Source organism: Lissotriton helveticus, chromosome 1_1 (genome assembly GCF_964261635.1).
Source record: "Lissotriton helveticus chromosome 1_1, aLisHel1.1, whole genome shotgun sequence".
Taxonomy (NCBI): domain Eukaryota; kingdom Metazoa; phylum Chordata; class Amphibia; order Caudata; family Salamandridae; genus Lissotriton; species Lissotriton helveticus.
In genome coordinates, this window is record NC_136057.1 from 1,287,065,895 (window position 1) to 1,287,083,622 (window position 17,728).

Here is a 17,728-nt window from a genome sequence, read left to right on the forward strand (position 1 = left end):
ACAATTGCAGTTATCTTGCAGTTACAAGAGGCTTGATTTGAATGGTGCAGCAGGTGGCACCTGGGCCCAAAGCTCTAGAAACCCCACTAAACACCAAATATTTCTATATTTAACAACTAAATAAGCAGTCCCAAATGCAGTTTCGTTGCAAGCATTAGGGTAATGATTTCAACGGTGCCGCAGGTGCAGTGACACCAGGGCTCAAAGCTCTAGGAACCCCTATAAGCACCAAATATTGCAATTTCTTACTACTAAATAGGCAGTCACAAGTGCAGTTACCTTACAAGCAACAGGGTCCCAATTTGAATGGTGCAGCAGGTACAGTGGCACCGGAGCCAAAAATTCTCATAACTCCTCTAAACACCAAATACTGCTATATTTCACACCTAAACAGGCAGTTACAAATGCAGTTATCTTGCAGGCACTAGGGGCATGATTTGACTGGTTCAGTAGGTGCAGTGGCACTGGCTCAAAAGTCGTCAGAACTCCTCTAAACACATAATATTGCTATTACATCAATTAATTCTATTATTTTCCTCTTTCATTTCATTTTTCAAATGCTTACTATTACTTACCCACACTATACCACTAGTAACAGCACAATATATTGCCTTTTAGTACATAAACAAGTCAAAACACTTTAAAAGACTTTCTGTAAGTTATATTGTTCAGCTACTCAGCAAACTACAACTTGCAAGAAAAACAGCTTATTATTAATCACATAGGCAAAACATAAGGCATTTACCAATACTTCTTTACGACTGCCTGCTCTTAAAAAAGGTTTTTATGAACATTCATAAAGAGGAAGGAGTTCCTAGGGAATCTCTTCCTGTTTGCAAATGGGTTACCACCTATTTGAAATAGGTGGTAAAATGTGAATGTTTAGCAACCGCATGTCAGTCGCTAAACATTCTTACATGCCACTGAGATTCGGTATTAGGAAGAGTCACCCTTGCAACGCCCCCCTAATACCGAACCAGTATGTATTCTCAATTCCAAACTGCGATTCGGTAACGTTACTGAATCACATTTTGGGAAAGATATATGCAAAATGCATTTCTCCGGTCGCAAACTGCTGTTTGCAAACGGAAAATTGCTTGATACATCTGGCTCCAGGTCCGGTGTGGACCAACAGAGTCCTAATTTACTCCCTTCAAATATTTACCAAAGGGGGAATAATAAACGGCATGTTTCCCGACATGAGAATTGCAATTAGTTCCTCACCTGGAACCCTGAAATGCTGACATCCCAGTTTTTGGCTGCTGCATTGGATGGCGTCATTACTGCCCCGGAGAGGGCGCTAGTCCCCACCAATTGGCAATGAAACGAGTATTCCGCCGGAGAGGAGGCGTAGGGGATGCTGAAGAGAGCACCGGGGGCGTTGTTGTTTTCAATTATCTGAACATTGTCGACAGTGAACCAGTTCCGCGCCGAGCCCGTGTAGAATTGATTGCTCATTGCAAATCTGAAAGCCAAATGACATCAATTTCAATGTGTCATACATGAAAACACAATGTGAGAAGTTGAGTGTAAACGTATTATTTATTCTAAGTTATTATAAACAATACAGCAAATATACAATAGTATTTTTCAAGGGCCGGTTCTAAGCATGGGCAGCATGGGCTGCTACCCAGGACCCCACGCTCAGCCCACCAACAGGGGGCCTCGCAAAAGTGTTCCCTCCCACCTATGATGCAGCACTGCGAGGCCCAGGTAAGGGATACCTCCCTCCTGGCCTTGCAGGCTTGTGTAGTGTTGTGAGGAATAGGGGAAGAGGACCTCCTCCCCTGTACCTCGCAGCACTGGACCATGGCTGATAACCCCAGGGAGCAGCCCCTTCTCACCTTGGCCTTGCAGCCCCACATGTAGCTGTGAGGCCTGTCTGCATTTACAAGCTTTGGCTTGTGATTGGGGATGCTGTCCACTTCCCACTCAAATGCCCATTATCCCGCACTTTGGCACCTGGCAGTTTTAACCAATTGAAAAGACAAGCAACTCTCACTCTTACAGATGCTGATGAATTGTGAAACAGATGCTTTTAAGAGGCAGGCAGGGGGCGTTGCAGCACAGGAGAGGTGATGTGCCATGCAGGGTCAGGAGCACCTTCCATTATTTAGATGTAAATAGCCTTGAATGGGTAAAAGAAACCCTTTTTTCTGCAGTTTTTATACAGCAAAAACTCGACCCAAAGATATTGGAGTGCTTTACATGAACACCAATTACTTTACACATGAATGTATTCCTTTTTTAAGTACAGAGAGATTAAGTGCTTTGCATGAATCCTCAGTTCCAAAGTCAGCAGCTCAGACGTAACCTCACATCATCTCACCTACTCTACCCATGCTCAGGACCTGTGGGGGGAGTAATCTCTTAATGTCTATTTCTTACATAAGAGCCTGTTTCAAAGTACTGCCAAATTGTCAAATCAGTGGTTAAGGCACATGGAGTAAATTATTTGCACAGGATGAAACAGGTGGTTAAATTAGTAGTCCCAGGACTGCAGTGCGCTCCTACTTCAGGCAAAGGCTAAATATTTACCACTGTACTGCATTTAGGTGACTATATCATGTGACCGGGCCCCTCTCTTCTCTAATGTAATATCCAGTCAATTTATTAGATCACAATGACTAGCAGTTTTTACACTGAAGCGAAATACTCCCAATCTTGTCAAAAAGGAAGCAGCAGAGCAATATGTTAGGAAAAGCGATTGCCCAAGAGCACACAATGGGAGGCCGGGATTGAAAACCTTACCTCCTTGGTCTACATTTCCAACTAGGGTATCAGTGATTCTGATGGCAAGATGAAGGGGCTGTCCCTCCCAGGGAATTGTCACTTTGTTATGGGTCCTTCCCAGCATTGGAACACAGTGTTAATTTCTATCATAAAGCTGAGATCAGATGTCAATTATCCATGGCTAAAGTGTACCCGCTGGACCAGGTCCTGTAGCAGAGGGTACTTGCTGGACTTTATGGGTCGTCAATATTTGCCAGTAGTGTTTCAAAGCTTAAGGCAATACCATTCCATCTGGATACCAGACTTTATTTTCTAAACTTGTCGCTCATAATTTGAAATAGCGAAAAGTCAACAGGAGGTGGTAAAGGGTTTAGAACTCAAATAAGGTATGAAAAGTAAAAAAAGTTTGATAAACTCAAACTCCAGCTGAGTTATCTTTTAACATGGCCTGCTTTAGAGGGAGGGATTTAGAATCAACCCTCAAAAATCCACTGTGACTCATAGTTTGCCTGTTCTCCAACACAAATCTTCTAATGCCTCTGCTCACAAATTGTGTCTCCACACATGCAGTATGTCTAAAAATGAAGTGATGATGGAAAATTGAGCACCTTACTTGGCCCTCACAGCGATGGTTGGTGACTAAGACTGCGATGCCCAGAGAAGGGTACTTCCTCTTCCTTGCAGCACCAGACCATGAATGTGATGCCCAAGGCAGTAGGCCACATGCCATGGGCCACGCAGCACTAGACTATATCTGGAAGCCAAGGGGATGGGACCACCCTCCCCCGGGCCTTGCAGCTCTAGATCAGGTGGGGTGGTACATGGGAGGTAACACCCTTCCTCTGGGCTTGCAGTTTACCCTACTGCTGCAAGGCCCATGGAAGAGGGCTCCTCTATTCTGGGTCCCCTCTCCTGGGCCTTGCATCACTAGACCATGGTTGTGAGGTTTAAGCAATTGTGTAGCAGTAAAAGACCTTGCAGAGGGCGCCTCTTGCCTGGGAGTCTCACAGCCATGGTTCAGTGCTGTTAGGCCCATGGGTTTCTCCTAATCGTCTCCATGCCAAACCATGCCTGAGAGATCGGGCGCTTTGCATGCCCCCCCCCACCCCTGGGCCCAATTACATTTGTCTCACAGTGCTATATCCTGGCACTGTGCATGGGTATCTGACAGGGGCATAGCAATCGGTAGTGCAGCAGCTGCAGTTATTAAGAGCCCTATGCTCACATATTATGGCTTTACTGTTCTGTGCAGCCAGTGGACAAGGGTGAGGAGACACTTTTAATTTGCACCATGGCACCCTTTCTGTGCTACTTCCGTCTCTTTCTTGGGCCTCACAGCCATGTTTTAGAGCCATGAGGCATGCGAGAGTCCAATCCTCCCAGGGCTTCTTGGCCTTGGTTGGACACCCAAGGGAGAAGGCACCCACCTATTAGCTTTGCAGCACTGGAACATGGCAACGAGGCCGATGGGGCCTCTTTCAATGAGTGTAGTTAACAATAGTACAGCAGGTGCAGTAGCACCAGGGATCAAGTATTTTAGGGACCCAATGCAACCAAATTATGGCTGTGTTTATTGTCTGGTGTCATTTTCTTGCATCAGGGCCCATGGCAACATTACTATGCTACTGGCTACTTCTCTCTTGTACCGCACAGCCAGCTCCTGTTGGTGCCAAATGTCCACCTTTTTTTACTTGCCAAGGGAATGATGTAGGCAAACAGGCTAATCATTAGGGGGTGCAAAACAAATAGCTTAGCTGGCAAGCCTGACACAATCCATCCCAGTTGGATGTCCCAACACTAACTCTGGGAACAACCACTGTGTAGAGGTGGCCAGCATTTGCTAACATGACAACCGGGAGGCAGGACTTGTACCACAGGACTAATATAATATATTTCCATTTAATAGAACTTTAAAATATATATACTTATTTTATTCGTTGTAATGATATTTTTGTTTCACTCATAATAGCACCAAGAAAGTTACTTCTTGCAAAGCCATTCAACAATAGTCAATTGATGACACTTCCTGTGATGTCATTTCCTGTAATTCCACTCTGTATGCAAATCAGAGGGGCCCCAGGCATTCCCTTGCTGTCCAGGGCCCCAATAGTCCTAGGACTGCCCCTGCTATTTTCAATTTAAGTCTTTTTGTTTATGACAACTCAATCACCCAAAACATTGTGGTTCAACAGGGACAGCCTGCTTCTTTATTTTACTGATAAATCATACCTTATCTCTAGGGTCCTGATGTCTGTCGTCAAATTATAATATTTTAAGGAGAACCTGTAACGGAAAAGAGACAAAAACGATAATGTTGGAAACTCTGACAAGTTTTTTTGCTGACAGAAAGCTATGTGACCCCCACAATACCGAGGACTACAAACAAAGGTCATAAACAATGGTCATTTAAGTTGCTTTATTCACTGTATTTTGTTGAATGTTACCATGCGCTAGAAGTAAAGCTACCAGTATCCCAACTATTTGAAAGGCCAAGGCTAATGGAAACAATATTTAACAATGGAATGTTTACCATAGGAAAAAATGCATGATCATTTTTGTAGTACAAAATAAAAGATCCGTCAAAACAGTGTAAAATACTGAGGGGCATAGTTATGTTGAAGCCACACACACAAGTCACCTTGCTGCACTGCACTGCGTGACAGGGAAAGGGCAGGATGTGCCATATTTAACATAACACAGAACATTCCTGCCTTTTCCCAGAGCTGGTGCACAATGTGTTGCCTAGAGCCAGTGCCGGCTCTCTTTCACCATGGTGCAAGGGTGCCTGCGTTGCAGGCAGGATATGGTTTTTTATGCAGGACAGGAAGAGGCACTTTCCTGCAAAAAAAAACAAAAAAAAATCCCCTGAGGCACTTTTCTCTTTCTATGTGTGATGCAGCAGCACATATAGAAAGAGGAAAAGAGCAAGGCATAATAAACATATTTCTCCTTGTTATGCCTCCCCTGGGGATGCGTAGCAGTTTTGGCACATTCCCAGGTCTATCACTATAGTAAATATAGGAACGCGTCAGAATCCATGGGTTTTGCGTGGGAACACCCACGCACCACCCATGGAACACATCACTGTGGCACAGTAATGCAGCACAGCGATTTGCGCTGCGTTGCAGTACTCTTGGTTTATCAAGCCACTCTGGGCCTTGCCTGGCTTGATAAATCGCATCTTAAGGATTGCGTCACTTTAGAACCCCATTGCGTGGTGCAAAAGCAGCGCAACCCTTTGATAAATTTGGCTCAGACTTCTATAATACTGCATTTTTTATGAAAAAAGCGCAAAATCATTTTGTTGCACACCAAGCAATGGTATATAAGGTTATTTCACTTAGATACGTGAAATATAGGAAACCTTTCAATATTTCTTGACTGTCTGAGAAATACAGATTCATCATCATAACGACACGCCACAAACTCTCTGCAGAGCTTTACTATTCTCTGTGCTGCCAAGATTATGCAACATGGAGGACAAATTATCTAGCAGGGCTATTCAGGTTATGTGGAAACAAATGTAATTTATGCGGCACATTGTCAGTATTTTTGTATCCATTTGATACAGAAACGGTATGCAGACAAAATAACGATATTTAAATATCGAAATAAATTAATATCGAAGATTAAATATCGAAGGGGCAATAATATAGAAGGTAAGTAATATCGAAAGATTTTAATATCGATATTAGTAATATGGTTGTTTTAAATATCGATGTTAGTAATATCGATGTTAATAATTTCGATGTTACTAATATCGATTTTTACATTAATTTTATGTATATTATTATGTATTGATTATGTTTTTAATTTATTTTTATGTAATTTAATTACATTTTGTATTTTAGTACTGTAGTGGGTTGTGGGTTTATAGGGGAATAGGGTGGGAAGTAATTTAATTATACTAAATTAATTATTAATTAGTAGGAATTATAAATTAATCGTATTAATTGGTAATTAATTTTAATTAATTGGTAATTAATTTTTATTAATTGATTAATTGATAATTATGTTCTGTAGCGGGTTGAGGGTTTATAGGGGAATAGGGTGGGAAGTAATTTAATTATACTAAATTAATTATTAATTAGTAGGAATTATAAATTAAATTTAATTAATTGGTAATTAATTTAAATTAATTGGTAATTAATTTTTATTAATTGATAAATTGATAATTATGTTCTGTAGCGGGTTGTGGGTTTATAGAGGAATAGGGTGGGAAGTAATTTAATTATACTAAATTAATTATTAATTAGTAGGAATTATAAATTAATTTTAATTATTTGGTAATTAATTTAAATGTATTGGTAATTGGTAATTAATTTTTATTAATTGATTAATTGATAATCATGTTCTGTAACGGGTTGTGGGTTTATAGGGGAATAGGGTGGGAAGTAATTTAAATATACGAAATTAATTATTAATTAGTAGGAATTATACATTATTTTAATTAATTGGTAATTAATTTTAAATAATTGTTAAATAATTTTTATTAATTGATTAATTGATAATTATGTTCTTTAGTGGGTTGTGGGTTTATAGGGGAATTGGGTGGGAAGTAATTTAAATTTAATTAAGTAATAATTTTTTTAATTAATTGTTTTGTTAATTATATAATTGTTAATTAATTATTGATTGGTAATTAAATATTATCAAATGGTATTTTTTGTTAATTTTTTTAGTTAATTATTTATTGCTAATCATGTTTTTAATAATTATGTATTGGTATTTGTAAATGGTTTATACTTATTTAATAGTTACGTTTTTTATAATTTAATTTTTTTTATTTATTTATAAGTATGTTTATTTTTACCCCTACGCTATCCAACACTTTCTCTAGTGTTGCACTCTCTGGAGTTGGAATAGTAATTTTTACCCCTACGCTATCCAACACTTTCCCTACTGTTGCACTCTCTGGAGTTGGAATACTAATTGTTACCTCTACGCTATCCAACACTTTCCCTACTGTTGCACTCTCTGGAGTTGGAATAGTAATTTTACACCTACACTATCCAACACTTTCCTTACTGTTGCACTCTCTGGAGTGGGAATAGTAATTTTTAAACGTACGCTATCTAACACTTTCCCTACTGTTGCACTCTCTGGAGTTGGAATAGTAATTTTTACCCCTACGCTACCCAACACTTTCCCTACTGTTGCACTCTCTGGAGTTGGAATACTAATTGTTACCTCTACGCTATCCAACACTTTCCCTACTGTTGCACTCTCTGGAGTTGGAATAGTAATTTTTACCCCTACGCTATCCAACACTTTCCCTACTGTTGCATTCTCTGGAGTTGGAATAGTAATTTTTACCCCTACGCTTTCCAACACTTTCCCTACTGTTGCACTCTGGAGTTGGAATAGTAATTTTCACCCCTACGCTATCCAACACTTTCCCTACGGTTGCACTCACTGGAGTCGGAATAGTAATTTTTACCTTTACGCTATCCAACACTTTCCCTACTGTTGCACTCTCTGGAGTGGGAATAGTAATTGTTACCCCTACGCTATCCAACACTTTCCCTACTTTGCACTCTCTGGAGATGGAATAGTAATTTTACACCTACACTATCCAACACTTTCCTTACTGTTGCACTCTCTGGAGTGGGAATAGTAATTTTTAAACGTACGCTATCTAACACTTTCCCTACTGTTGCACTCTCTGGAGTTGGAATAGAAATTTTTACCCCTACGCTATCCAACACTTTCCCTATTGTTGCACTCTCTGGAGTGGGAATAGTAATTGTTACCCCTACGCTATCCAACACTTTCCCTACTGTTGCACTCTCTGGAGTTGGAATAGTAATTTTTACACCTAGGCTATCCAACACTTTCCCTACTGTTGCACTCTCTGGAGTGGGAATAGTAATTTTTACCCGTACGCTATCCAACATTTACTTATTTTTTTAAATTTGTTTTAAATTGTTATTAATTGTTATTTATATTAATATTTTATGTATATAAATGTATTTGTAATTTATTATATTTTCATTTATTTAAAAATTATTATTATAATTTTTTAGAGTTATTAATAAAGTATATACTATGTATTATATCTTTATTATTATTTGTTTTTATTACATTATTTATTAATTTTAAATATTGTAATATATTTTTAACTATGTTTATTACATTTATAAGTAGTATTTTGTTAATATTACTTTTTTTATTTAAAAAAACGATATTTTTTAAAAAACGATATTTTTGACATTCTATAGTTTTTTTTCTCGATATTTTTGTACTTACCTTGTTAGAGATAGGATGTTGATATTATTGTACCCGATATTTTTGTTGCAATATTTTTGTAGGTAGATTTTTTTGCTGTCGATATTTTGTCATAGATTCACAGAAACATCAGTTCTGTTTAAATCTGCAACTTTTGCAAATTATGTGGCAAGAGCAGTAAATCCACACTTATGCAATAAATGCTGTAGCCATCAAATCACCAAAGTACGCTGACCGTCACCTTTTCCAATTGCTTTATTATTAATTTATTCAAGAAAGGGACCAGTCTAATTCCAGTAAGTGCCAATTGTTAGATGCATTGTGAAGCAAACAGATTCTTTCAAGCTAGCTACACCAAAAATAAGTGTGTAATGTAACAAATGCATAAAGGGTAATGTGTAATATAATCCTACATTGCTATCTCAAGGTTCTGCTGACATGAACAAATCGCACAGATCACAATTCAAAATTGCTAACGTTGCCTGTTACAGTCACATTTATTCAAGGTTGTGATCCATAGTGTATAAATAGCTTAAATTAGCATTACATCCCTGTGTGAGTGCCATTCTCTGTTACAGACTGGCCATAATGGCCATTGACAAAAATATATATATATAAGCCAGTGGTGGTCTCCCCTAGGTAGTTGTAGTTAGGACCACGTTTCCAAGGGGAGGCAGATAACATAAGCAATTCAAATTGAATCACCTCTGCTGCATGGACTTTATCAACGCAAGGACCCCGCATCGCCGCCGCAGCTCACAGCCCACAGCATGCATCCTCATCAGAACCGCCTGTGCGTGATGCATCCTCGACACAGACTCTTGCAGCACAGGCAAACCTCATTGACTGCCTCCTTGATGACGATGACGGACTGATAACCGCAGCCTCATAGGTCCCCGAAACCAACACTGCTTGGTGTATCTCTGATCCGGACCTCGCATCGGCTCTGCTGTGCAACTCATCCTCGAAGCCAGACCTCGCAATGCTTCGGATTCAGGATTTAGGGTATTCTTGTTCTGCGTGCCTAACTGGGTATCTGTAGCTGGCATGTGCTCCATCATGATCGGCCTGAATTTGAAACTGAATTTGGCACCAACTATGCGCAGTCTGTCCACCTTAAATTCAAACAGTATGGTTGCATACTGTTTGAATTTAAGGTGGACAGACTGCGCTTAGTTGGTGGCACACGGGAAATGGAGGCCTGGGTGAATCACTCGGCCTGTACTGTGTAAGATACAGGTAGCCCCGCCGGGGGTGCCCGCCGTACAGGATTGAGTGCACCTGGATTCAGGGATTGAAACCTGTTTAGAGATTGAGAGCAGTTGGAATCACGTGACGCTAGCCCATAGATTTTGCTTTACCCTTGTCCTGAGGAGGCCAGAAGAAATTGACGGCTGAAACACGTCTGCGTCGACGGCTTTATATAGAGGAGTCACCATTAATACAAATATGTTGAATTGTTTAGAAGCACGTTAGTTGAAAAGATAGAGAGGTGTTGTACCTCACGTGCCAGAAGGACTTCCTCAAAGTGTATCACTCAGATATTATGAGTGAACACTATTGCTTTAAATATCTTGTTGGGGTATTGGAGATACTGAGACTGGTATATATACACATATATGTATGTTTTTCTTCTTTCTTTCTTGTCCTTGTATACACATTGTTGTATGTTTTTTTCATCAATTTATTTTTCAAGTGATATGTGGGTCAGAGACTGGTCCGATGGCATGTATGTGTGTGAAATTAATTTGAACATTGGTCCTTGAAAAATTATACAGTAATGTCAGGGTAATTATTTGTGCCCTTACTGTAAACAAATTGGATATTCATCCCTCCGTACTCCCATGTTATTCATCAATTTGATGTCCTATGCCCAGGTATAGGAGGGTGATTTGGGCATAGCCCTGTTCTCTCTTTTTTCCTACTGTTAAATTACATGTAAGCATGGCCTATACACCTGTGTACACAAAGATTGGCTATTGATGGAATCACATGATCCAGGCATGTGACAGGAAGTGAGATCATGCTTTAGGCTATTGCTGAGGTCTCCAACCTTTTCTGTAGTAAAAGCTACTTATCTTCAATGAAAATCATCCCAAGCTAATAATATTATCAGAGTTATAATACTGACCACATCAGATAAGGTTACATTAGTGTCCACCATAAGCAAGATTACTAAGAGATCAACTTAGTGCTTCAGGCCCGGTGCCCACCAGTAATGGAAAACATGCTTTCTCAAAATGGAATGCCTCTGCATGGGTAATGAATAACAGCCATGGCTGCAATGCCGCTGGCACCAAATTAATATTAGCAATACGCCTCCCCAACCACCAGCTGTTGAGTTCTGAAAATACACGTTTGCCTCGAATATTCACTTTTACATTTTGATATATATTCTAATTGTAAGATTGAGCTGCACACAGAAGAGATACTCATGAGTTACTCACTGGAGAAGCCTGGGCTATTGGAACTGATACTTACGTTGTGTTTCCGGGTGAACAGTCAGATGAATTAGTGTCAACATCTCCAGACACGAAGGTCTTGTTAGTCAAGTCCAGTTTAATGGTCCCGTTGACCGTCATAGAGATGTTTGTGGCATAAAAAATGATGCATGTGTTTGTTCCATTGGTCACATTCATTGGGGGATACGGAACAGTGTCTACTACTGTGGCTTCTGCCATCAGCCGCCGCCTCCTCGCGGATGTCTCATGGAAACCGCTGTGTATCTGAAAGGGAATCAAATACAAATTCTTAGCTTCAGCGGAAGAGAAAGTCTGTCTTTGACCTGATGGAGTTTATTTTCCGTCAGGCCATGGTACACTGGCAGTACTGAAGGTATTCCACAGCAAGAGAAGTTGTAGCATAAATTATAAACATTAATTCCCAGTATTAAAAATGTGCCCATCGATTTAAAAGTAAAAGCTGCAGTGTAGATTAATATTTTCATATGTCATAACAAAGCATTTTCAAAGAGCATAGTTTAGTCACCTCTTCCACGCAAGTCTAGCTGGCTTTTTTAGGTACAAGCCATTGTTTACTGAAAGGTCCTTGTTAGTGTCAGCCTTTTTTTTAGACCAAAGAGAATTGTAATCTTGCCTCAGTCCTGGACAGGAGGAGCTCTTAAATAGGTGGGGCTCAAGATTAACTGAGGCTAATGCAGAACAGGCAATCATTTAATAACATAGGTGCAGGATGTACCAAAGAACGAGCGGCACCATATAGATGCCCCATGGAGTCTGTCTTCCCTCCTCTTCCTGATTCCAAAATCAGCTTCCAACACCAGCTGGGATGGCACACCACCCCCACTCCACATTATCATCATTCACTCGACTCACAGGTGACACGTAGAACATACCTGATGTACTCATCTCCCTCCTTATAGCACAAGGAACACAAGACATATCAAAGTTTCAAAGGTGGACTACAGTTGAATCAAGAAAGCGGCCTCGTTGTCGAGTTCATACAGCTTTGTTGAGTTCCATAAACAATGGGTGTTTCAGCACAAATTGTGACTGCACAGTTGGTTTTAACATATGTACCCTACACACATCTTCAGAAATCGAGGCAAACTGGGAGATAAAGTTGAGTTTCTGGAGCCAAAAGCTTTGTTGTCAAATCCCAAAGCCTGCTTTAGAATCCAGGGTGCTAATTTCCAAAGTCATCAATTTAGTTGTTAGACGATAACTATTCGTCTAGTCAGCAAAGTACTTATGGCCCAATTTTACTGTTGGCAGTAAGCATACTCTGTCGCAACTGTGGTGCAGTTCGGGCTGGACTGTCCCCATGAGGCTAAGGGTTAGACTGATTTGCATATGGCCATGTCTGAAGTGGGGTGGCGGAGTGAGCTAAAGAATGATGATGGATTAAACCCAGATCAGTTGACTGGAGGTGAGTGCTTGCAATGTTCAACACTGTGTCCATCATCCCCTTTGGGTTTGCTTTGTTCGCCCTAAGTTGGCCGGGTATGCCCAGACGTGGGTCCCTTGCTCACTTTGCCACTGGATTCAAGCTAGCCTGGCTGATGAAGGCTGATTAGCCAGAAACTGGACCCAGGATGCTTGTTTCCGGTCCAGGGAAGACATGGCTTGGCAGTTCGAGCTGGACTGTTTCCATGAGGCACAGGGTCAGACTGATTTGCATATGGCCATGTCTGAACTGGGGTGGCGGAGTGAGCTAAAGAATGATGATGGATTAAATCCATATCAGTTGACTGGGGGTGAGTGCTTGCAATGTTCAACACTCCGTCTATCATCCCCTTTGATTTTTCAGTGTGCTTACTACCAACATTATGGTCCGTCTGTCGAATTTAAAGCTGGCAGACCATAGTTTGACCGTGGCAGAGACTACTCCATATCCCCCGTGGCCAAACTACTCTGATGGTGCAACAGATTAAGGTGAGGGCTGGCATTTTGTTTTTCAAAAAAAATATCCCTCTTCAGAAACTTCTTTTTGAAAATAAAAAATAAAACAGTTCACTGTAGGACTCCGTCATGTTAACATAACTGTGCACCAAACTGCAAAAAGCATTGACAGGATCAGTTATGATGGAGGTTCCTGTCAATGCTTTAAGAAATGACTTTCTGCTTGGTGGTCATTTCATGATTTGGTGGGTGGAGGTGCAGTCAAGGCCTGCTAGTGGTCATTTCTAGAGCGTTGTCAGGAACCGCTGTCACAGCAGTTCCTGTCAATGCTGTTTAAAGTTTTGTGCAGGGCTCCTTCAACATGACGGAACCAAACATTACATTATTTGCTTGTTTATTTTCAAAAATAAAATCACAATGCGTGATTTTCTTTTTGAAAATAAAATTAAAATGCTTTCCTCGCTCACAGGTTGGGAAACACTGGTTTAAAGGTGCGTTGGCGATTTAGCGAGCGCAAAGTAAATAGTTTTATTTATTTATTTACTTACTTTACTCCTGGCAATCGTATTTCCAACTCCACTACCGCCCCACCCTGCCCCTCCGCGGCCCCCCACACCGCCCTGCAGAACTCCCTCTGTGAGTCGCCACTGAACCTTAAGTCATATTTCTGAACCCACGCAAAGTCACTTTGTGTGGCTTTGATTCACTTAAAAAATCTGGTGTAAGGCAACGCAGCTCAAATTGCTGTGTTGCCTTATTCTGTGCAAGGAAGGTGTTCCATGGGCATTGCGGTTGGTGTTCCCATAAAACTCCCATGGTCTCTGAAGCATTCCCAGATTTACTAGGACTAGTAAACCTGGGAATGAGCCAAAATCCTAAGCCTCCCAGGAGAGGCGTAACAAGGAGAAATATCTTTATTTCTTCTCATTTTTTACTCTTTCTATGTGTGCGGCATTCTACAGCACACATTGAAAGAGGAAAATGCCTCCAAGGGTTGTTTTTGTTCAAAAAGGTGCCCCTTTCGAAACAAAAACAATCCTTCCTACAACACAGACACTCTTGTACCAAGGTCCAAGGGTGGCTGATTTGCGCTAGGCTGCAAAAACGGCTCCAGTGCAAGAGTAGAGAACAAGAATGTGCCATATTGAATTAATACAGCGCATTCTTGCTCTTTCCCAGTTACGCCGGGGTGTGCAGCAAAGTGACTTGCTGTGCTGCCTTGCATGACAAACTTAATAAATTTGGCCCTAAATCTCATTTTCTTGAGGTTGGAATCCTTCAGCAGGGCAAGACTGCAGCTGTATCCGATGATGAGTTCTATGAGGCCAGATACCTTCTCACCAAGAGTCTGCTGAATGAGATTTGCTGCTGCGGAGAAGCTCAAACTGTGAGAAACTTGGGGGTATATTATCAAGGGGTTTTATCTCCGCTTTTTTGGCTTTAAAAGCCAAGAAAGCGGAGATAAAATGATCTCCCTATTACCAAGCTGTCGCTAACACCAGTTAGCGACAGCTAATAGGAGATAGCGACCATCATGGGCCCCACTTTGCATGTCAGTGATATTTATCACTAATGATATGCAAAGTGGGCGTGCCAAGATGTTAGCGACTGGAAACAGTCGCTAACATCGCTATCTCCTATTACCAACTTTTGGAGATATTTGCGCTAAGGGCGAATATCTCCAAAAGCTAACACCTGCCCTGAGCAGTTCTTAGCCATGTTATCCAATGGGAGGTGGATAACATGGCTAAGAGCATTTGCTCGATATGCATGAATATCGCTGACTTTTCAGCGATATTCATGCATTGCGGGCGTTTTTTATCGCATTTGCGATAAACCTTGCTAATAGCAAGGTTTATCTGCGATAAAAATCGCCGATGTGCGGCGATAATTTTTGTCTCTAAACAAGTTAGAGACAAAAATTATCGCTAGTTGTTGATAATATACCCCTTGATTTCATGCCCAGGAGTGTGTGCTTTGGTCAGATAGGCAGGGAGGATTTGACCCAGTACTCCGGAGGTCTGGTAGTCGAAAAAGTTTGTAAGCCCCAGTTTCTAGGGGTAGTAATTCCATTTAGACACAGCCCAAGGTTCCCAGGAACAGCACTTGGGGGTGTAGGAATTTGGGTTACTGGTTGAAGAGGGTGTAACCCTACTGAAGCAGCAAGCACACTTCTTGTCAGGGTGAAACATGAGTAAACCTCAAATTAACTTGTGCTTAATTTTCTGGTAGCTTGGCACAAAACAGGCAGGTTGAACGTATGGGCAATGTGTAAAGTACCCATGCAGTACTTCAAACAGTAATAAAGTGAAAACACAAGGGGCCTCATTTATGAGGCCGTGCGTCACTTTCACGCCGCCGGTGCGTCACTTTTTGTGACGCACCAGCAGCGTAAAAAATGTGCCTTGTTGCACCATATTTACAAAGTGACGCATCTAGGTAGATGCGTCACTTTGTAAACCCCTGCTCTACAATATACCCACGCCAGGTATAATGTATGCAGGGGGGGCGTTCTGATGCAAGACAGGGTCATAGAAGTGACGCAGTGAAAATTATAAGATTTCACTGCGCCACTTCTAGGACACAAATGCGTCAATTTCTTACGCCTGCCTCACAGCAGGCGTAAGACTGACGCAGGCCCTTTCACATGGGGTTTGCCCCATGTGAAAGGACACATTGCTGGAGTTCCGTCACTTTTGTGACACACTCCAGCAATGCGTCACTTTTACGCCATACAGATACGTCAGAAATACTGACGTATCTGTAACTCCTTGCGCCATGGTGCGTCATACTGTATATATTACGCATCATTGGTCTCGCAAGGAGGGCACAGTGAAAAGTGACGCATCGCTGTTTTCACACAGCGATGCGTCACTTTTCATAAATGAGGCCCAAGAAATTTAAATTCCCACACCAAATTAGAAATATAGAGTCAAATGTAATGAGTTATTTGACACAAAACAACATAAGACGAATCAGTAGAACCAGAGGTACACAATTTTAATGATTTAGGTAAAAATAGTGCCTAAAAGCACAAAGCAAATGGTCATCTGGTCATGCTGGACTGTGACAGAGTCCAGGCCGACCGTGATGGAGCATGGGCCGAATACAGGGACCAATTAAGTCCCTCTAAACAAAGTACCTTAAGTCCTGGAAGTGGAGCTTTGGGACATTCCACGTGTAGGATGTGTCGCACAGCAGCAGTTCTGATGAGCTGCAGACTGCTATGCAAGGTCCCGCATCGAGGATGCCTCAGGCAGAAGCAGTTTCAAGGAGCTGCAGGGCTGCAATGCAAGGTCCTGCATTGAGGATGAGTCACTCAGCTGCAGTTCTGAAGAGCTTCAGAGTCCTACATTAGGGAGCATTGTACTGTGGTGATTTCCTATGCGGAGCAGCGAGGAGATGTGTTGTGCTCCGTCGTTTCTGCTCAAAGACCACAGCTGGGCTGGCAGAGCAAATGTAGGCCCAGTTTCATGGGTCTGGGGCTGGGTTGGCACCACTTGGGGTGCAGAACTCACAGCAGGCAGAGTCCAAGTTCAGAGTTCAAGGTGTATGGTGCTTTTCTGTCTCTAAGGCTCTAACTAGGAGGTCAGCCCACTAGCCCTTGGAGTCACTCTGCTGGTCCTGGGTTCAAGATGCAGGTCTAATCCTTCTCACTCAGGCAGGGGGGTAGCAGAGTAGCAGCCGTCCTCGCAGCAAAGCAGCACAGCAGTCCATCTGAGTCTTCCACTGGTCCAAAGGTGTACTGAAGACTTGGGTCTAAGGGTCAATTATTTACACCGGCTTCCCACTTCGAAGAGGGAGAAGCTTCTAGAGTCCTCCCCCTACAGAGGTGTTTGGAGTTTCCTGCCTCCCTGCCCTGGCCCCAGCTTTTCTGAGAGTACAAAAGTCTAGTGTTAATCTCCATATTGCCCTATAGGAGAGATAGTCCTTGCAATAGTGGAAAATTAAATTAGCAAGATTTCACTATTAGGACATGTAAACAACACCAGTACATGTCCTGCCTTTTAAAAATACTGCACCCAACCCATGGAGCTGCCTTGGGCCTACTTTAGGGGTGACTTACATGTAATTAAAGGGAAGGTTTGGGCCTGACAATTAGGGGCACTTGCCAGGTCGACACAGCAGTTTAAAGCTGCACTCACAGACTCTGCAGTGGCTAGTAGGAGACGTATTTGCAAGCTACTCATGTGAGTGGTACAATCAATGCTGCAGGCCCAGTAGTAGCATTTGCTTTAAAGGCTCTGAGCAAACCGGTGCACTTTACTAGGGACTTACTAGCAAATCAAATATGCCAATCATAGATAATCCAATCACCACTACATTATATACAGAGAGCATATGCTCTTTAGCACTGGTTATGAGTGGTAAAGTGCCCAGAGTCCCAAAACCAACAAAAACAAGGG

The 17,728-nt window shown here is 41.7% G+C and overlaps 1 protein-coding gene across 1 annotated transcript in view; it reads right to left on the minus strand.

Annotated features, from left to right (window-relative positions):
• LOC144772679 (V-type proton ATPase subunit S1-like) overlaps nucleotides 1-17,728 on the minus strand; it is a 347,985-nt gene that overhangs the window by 22,840 nt on the left and 307,417 nt on the right. Inside the window, exons 7-9 of the mRNA XM_078657142.1 lie at nucleotides 11,443-11,687; nucleotides 4,963-5,016; nucleotides 1,225-1,465 (exon numbers count right to left, since the gene is read on the minus strand). Of these exons, the coding sequence (XP_078513268.1) occupies nucleotides 1,225-1,465; nucleotides 4,963-5,016; nucleotides 11,443-11,687 (540 nt within the window). The remainder of the gene's footprint in view (nucleotides 1-1,224; nucleotides 1,466-4,962; nucleotides 5,017-11,442; nucleotides 11,688-17,728) is intronic.